The 5,339-nt window shown below is 46.2% G+C and overlaps 1 protein-coding gene and 1 pseudogene across 1 annotated transcript; both read right to left on the bottom strand.

Annotated features, from left to right (window-relative positions):
* Positions 1 to 1,669: 1,669 nt before the first annotated feature.
* On the bottom strand, positions 1,670 to 2,604 carry LOC126646234 (olfactory receptor 14J1-like). Its single transcript, XM_050327435.1, is given in 3 exon segments — positions 1,670 to 1,831; positions 2,015 to 2,329; positions 2,332 to 2,604. Coding segments are annotated over 3 exon segments (750 nt in total).
* A 1,207-nt stretch (positions 2,605 to 3,811) lies between these two features.
* On the bottom strand, positions 3,812 to 4,999 carry LOC126646251 (olfactory receptor 10A7-like; annotated as a pseudogene).
* Positions 5,000 to 5,339: the final 340 nt, after the last annotated feature.

A 5,339-nucleotide genomic window follows, 5' to 3' on the forward strand; every position in this document is an offset into this window, starting at 1 on the left:
ACTGAGCCCAGTATTGTTTAATTTATTTATCACTGGTTTGGATGAAGGGGCAGATGCCTCCCCAGCAAGTTTACTGATGATTCAAAACTGGGAGGAGTGGCCAGTACCCCGGAGGACTGTGCAGCCCTTCAGAGGGACCTCAACAGGCTGGAGAGATGGGCAGAGAGGAACCTTCTGAGGGCAAATGCAGGGTCCTGCACCTGCGAGGGAACAATCCCAGGCACCAGCATAGGCTGGGGGTGACCTGTTGCAAAGCAGCATTTTGGGGAAGGACTTGGGGGCTGCCTGTGAACCAGCCGAGTACCCTGGGGGCCAAGGAGCCCAATGAGGTCCTGGGTGCATTAGGAAGAGCATTGCCAGCAGGTCAAGGAGGTGATCCTGTCCCTCTACTCAGCCCTAGTGAGGCACAACTGGAGTGTTGTGTCCAGTTCTGGGCTCCTGAGCACAAGAGAGACGAGTGGGTCCTGGAGGCTGCAGAGATGGTCAAGGGACTGGAGCATCTTGGTTGTGAGGGCAGGCTGAGGGAGCTGGGCCTGCTCAGCCTCGAGAGAGATGACTGAGAGGGGACCTCAGCAACATCTGTCAGTGTCTGAAGGGAGGAGGGACCAGGCTCTGCTTGGGATGCTGAGCAATAGGACAAAAGGCAATGGGCAGAAACCGATGCCTAGGAAGTTGCACCTGAATATGAGGAACTTCCTTACTGTGCAGGTGACTGAACACTGGAACAAATTTCCCAGAGAGGTTGTGGAGTCTCCCTCCCCAGAGATATTTCAGAACCATCTGGACACATTCCTATGCCATGTTCTCTGGGATGACCCTGCTTGAGCAGGGAGGTGGGACCAGGTGACCCACTGTGGTCCCTTCCAGCCTGACCCATCCTGGGATCTTGTCATTCCATGATTCTCACACATACACACACATTCAGATGTGTCCCTTTTATAACAGAGCCCAATTATAAATTATATTCTCTAAGCATATATAAAGCAGAGGGAAGGTGAGATAGAGAAGAAGGCAGGCAGGCACAAAGGGTTTGTGAGCATTACCCTGGATTTGTTCCATTCCATTCCACTCCACATACCATTCTGTGAAAGCTGCTCCCATCAGTGGGCCAAAATTGCCTGTATAATGAAATCTTTACAAAATATTCCTCAAAAAATAGGTCAATATTTTCCTCTTATTCCAGTGATATAAAATGTTTGTTATTGGAATATTAATCACTGAATCATGGAATCATTTTGTTTGGAAAAGACCTCTGAGATCATCGAGTCCAACCTTTGACAAATCTAGCTGCCTTGTCAACTAGACCATGGCAGTAAGTGCCACATCCATTCATTTCTTGAACACCTCTAGGGATGGTGACTCTACCTCTTCCCTGGGGAGCCCCTTCCAATGCCTGACCACCCCTTCTATGAAGAAATTCCTACTAATGTCCAACCTGAACCTCCCCTGGTGCAACTTAAGGCTATTTCCTCACATTCTATTTCTTGTTGCCTGGGAGAATAGACAGACCCCCACCTTGCTACAACCTCATGTGTTTGTATAGAGGGATAAGGTCTCCTTTGAACCTACTTTTCTCTAGGCTGGACAACCCCAGCTCCCTCAGGTGCTCCTCAGAGGACCTACCCTCTAGAGCCTTTGCTTATGAAGTGCTCATTTCCTAATAAAAACCCTATTTATTTCTGTATAATAATCTGCAGCCAGTTAATTTTTGCATAGCAGCTTTGGTGTCATTGTTCCTCACGGTGTAGATGACTGGATTTATGACTGGTGGCAACACAGAATAGCAAAGAGAAACTGTGAGATCCAGAGCTGATGGGGAGTTAGAGACAGGCTTAGGAGAGGTGAAAGAACCAGTGCTAGCAAACACAGCGACCACAATGAGATGGGGGATGCAGACTGAAAATGCTTTATGCTGCTTTTCCTTTACAGGAATTCTCAAAAGCACAGTGAAAATCTGATTATAAGACATAAAAACAAAACAGAGGACAACTAAAAGAAAACTAAATGTAAGAACCCCAAGTTCACTAAAATATGAATGAGAACAGGAGAGCTTGAGAAGCTGTGGAACTTCACAAAAGAACTGTTCAATAATGTTGGACTTGCAGAAGGTTAAAGAAAAGATGTTCCCAGTGTGGAGAGCAGAGTAAGGGACATAGCTGAGCCATGCACTGGCTGCTAGGAGGATGCAAGTGCTCCCCTTCATGATGGTCTTGTAGTAAAGAGGTCTGCAGATGGCAATATAACCATCATATGCCATTACAGTCAGTAAAGCAAGTTCAGCAGCACAAAAAACATGGAAGAAAAAGACTTTGGAGACACAGGAGACACACAGGAGATCGATGTGGTCTTCCATAGAAAATTGGCCATGGACTTTGGGAGGGTGACAGAGATGGTTGAAAAGTCTAGGATGGACAAATTCAGCAAGAAAAAGTACATGGGGGTGTGAAGGTGATTACTGGCAACTATAACCACAATAATGAGAAAGTCTCCCATCATGGCAGCCTGGTAAATCCCCAGAAATAACAAAAAGTGGGATATCTGCAGTTCTTGAGTATCAGAGAATCCCAGGAGAAGGAGCTTGGCCACAGTGCTTTGGTTAAACATTTTCTTTCCATTGTGTTGGTGAAAGCTGTGAAGAGAAAGTCAGGGATTTTGGTTGAGACTTGAAGGTCTGCTCTGTAGTCTCTCCACCACCTGAATTTCACAGTTGCCCTAAATATGTTTTGCTCACTGAAGACAAAGTTCACAAATCCCACAGGATGGACCAAAGTGTCAGAAACAAATCCTCCAGTAATCACATACACAAAATACACATGTATGCACATATATACTGTGCTATATGTGTACACACATACATAATATATGTCTAGTCCACGTATGGTTTATATCTGTGTATTACATAGAAGTTTTATGTGCATCTCTCTCTTTATATATATATAAACACTGTTCAAATGTCTTATAATTATTTTATGTTCATGTTCATATTTATACATACATACCTATTTTATGCATGATGAGATCCCATAATCTCCATGATGAAAACCCAGCGTAGCAGATTTTTACCCCAGAAATATGTACAGCTGGAAACAGGGGTCCCAACACGTCTGCAGTGATGCAGCACGGACCTTTCAGCAATAATCTAAAACTACTCAGATAGCTCAAAATTCAAACTGAGACAACCCCATTTCATCTAGAGCACTTCCACAGAGAGTAGCACTGAAAAGGAGCACAACTTTCATGTATGCCATGGGTTACATCCACAAGCCCCATCACTGTATCCCAAACAGCAAGTACAGAGAATGTGGAAACTTATCCCTAGTGAGGTACAGTTGCTTTAAATCTGTATGTAGGTTTCTTAAGGTGTATGTTGATTTCTGACAGCAGAGGACTTACCTTAGTGGAGATGAATCCCAAGTTGCTTTCGTAGAATCAGAGAATCACACAACATCCTGAACTGGCAGAGAACCACAGAGGCCATTGAGTCCAACTTGTGCCCCTGCACAGGACACCCCAAGAATCCCACCATGGGCCTGAGAGTTTTGTTCAAATGCTTCCTGAACTTTGGAAGGTTGGGGCTGTGACCGCCACCCTGGGGAGCCTGTTCCAGTGTCTGACCACCTTCTGGATGAAGAACCTTTTCCTAGGATCTATCCTAACCCTTCCCAACACAGCTTCATGCCATTTCCTCTGGCCCTGCACTATGTGAAATTTCTCTTTGATTCTGCTGTGTCCACTGAGCTTGTGAACCTTATACACACACCAAAAATGGAAATAAGACTTTTAATACATGCATTCATGGACCAGAACAGATTTATTTCTTTACCAACACAGCCATAGTTATGATTAGTACTTCTCTCACTTCTTTATTCCTCAGGCTGTAAATCAGGGGGTTTAACATGGGAATTATGGTTGTGTATATGAGAGCGAGGACTTTCTTAATGTCTTGTGACTTACTGGAAGTTGGTAAATAATTCAAGGTCCCACATGCACAGTACAGTGTTACAACAATAAGGTGTGAGGAACAGGTGGAGAAGGTCTTGTGTCTGTTCTCTGCAGAGGAAATCTTCAGGATGCTGGAGATGATGCAGGCATAGGACACGACGATGAGGCAGAATGGCATGCAGATGACCAGCACTGTGGCTGTAGTGATCTGCTTTTCATACAGAGAGGTGTCAGTGCAGGAGAGCAGGATGAGCGGGGGAATGTCACAGAAGAAGTGGTCAATCTTCCTGGGCCCACAAAAGGGCAGTGTGAACACCCAAGCTGTCTGCACCACAGACACAACGTTACCACTGCAGCAAGACAGCAGGACCAAGGAAAGGCAAGTTCTTGGGTTCATGATGAGGGTGTATCTCAGGGGGTTGCATATGGCCATGTAACGGTCATAGGCCATGGCTGCCAAAAGGTACCATTCGGTGGCTCCTGAGAAAATCACACAGTAGAGCTGTGTGACACAGCCCACGTAGGAGATGCTCCTGTCCTCTGACAGGAAGCTTACCAGCATCTTGGGGACAACACTTGATGCTGCGGAAACATCCAGGAAGGACAGGACCCGGAGAAAGAAGTACATGGGTGTGCAGAGCGTGGGGTGCACTGTGACCATGCAGATGAGAAGGTTCCCAATGACAGTCTGCTTAGTAAACTAAGCAGAATGTGAAGAACAGCAAGTGCTGCAGTTCTGGGTGGCTGGACAATCCAGAAAGGACAAATTCAGTCAGCAGAGTGTGGTTTCCTGATTCTGTTTCCTCTGTTGACTCCATCTGGGAGGAATCAAGCAGACAGACTATCAGTGCTGTAGTCACATGATGGTGCTTCAGCCAGTTACTCAGTCTCTTGGGAATGGCTGGAGAGCTGCTGGATCAAAGGATGTAACTGTAGAACAGGCTGAGCTGAGCAAAGTAAGAAGGCAACAGCTGTGCTGAGAGTGTGCAGTGTCAGTGCCCTCCAAGTGTCATCGTTCGGGACAGTGACCAAGCCTTCAACCATGAGGAGTTGGCATTTAAGGGTTGGCTCCATTCTGGATGTAGGGTTAATTGCCAAGAATATGTGCTCCCAGCTGGTCCCACAGGCACTTTGTGCAGAGTTCCCGTCTGACAACTGGAACACCCAAAGATCTAAGAAAGAATAACCATTTTGCTCCGTAGGTAGCAGTGGGCATTGCTCCCTGAACTCTGCTGGCACCCAGCTTTTTCTACTGACAGGGAAGGATCTTCCTTCAAGACATCTGAAGTTACCTTTAGGGCAACTCAACTTCAGGTGAAAGACAGGGAAGCTCAGGCTGTGGGAGGCTTTGGCTCACATTCACATCACTCCCCAGCTGTCAGTGGGACAGAAAGACT

This window comes from Myiozetetes cayanensis, unplaced genomic scaffold (genome assembly GCF_022539395.1).
Source record: "Myiozetetes cayanensis isolate MyiCay16 unplaced genomic scaffold, myiCay2020 scf34, whole genome shotgun sequence".
In the NCBI taxonomy this organism is placed as follows: domain Eukaryota; kingdom Metazoa; phylum Chordata; class Aves; order Passeriformes; family Tyrannidae; genus Myiozetetes; species Myiozetetes cayanensis.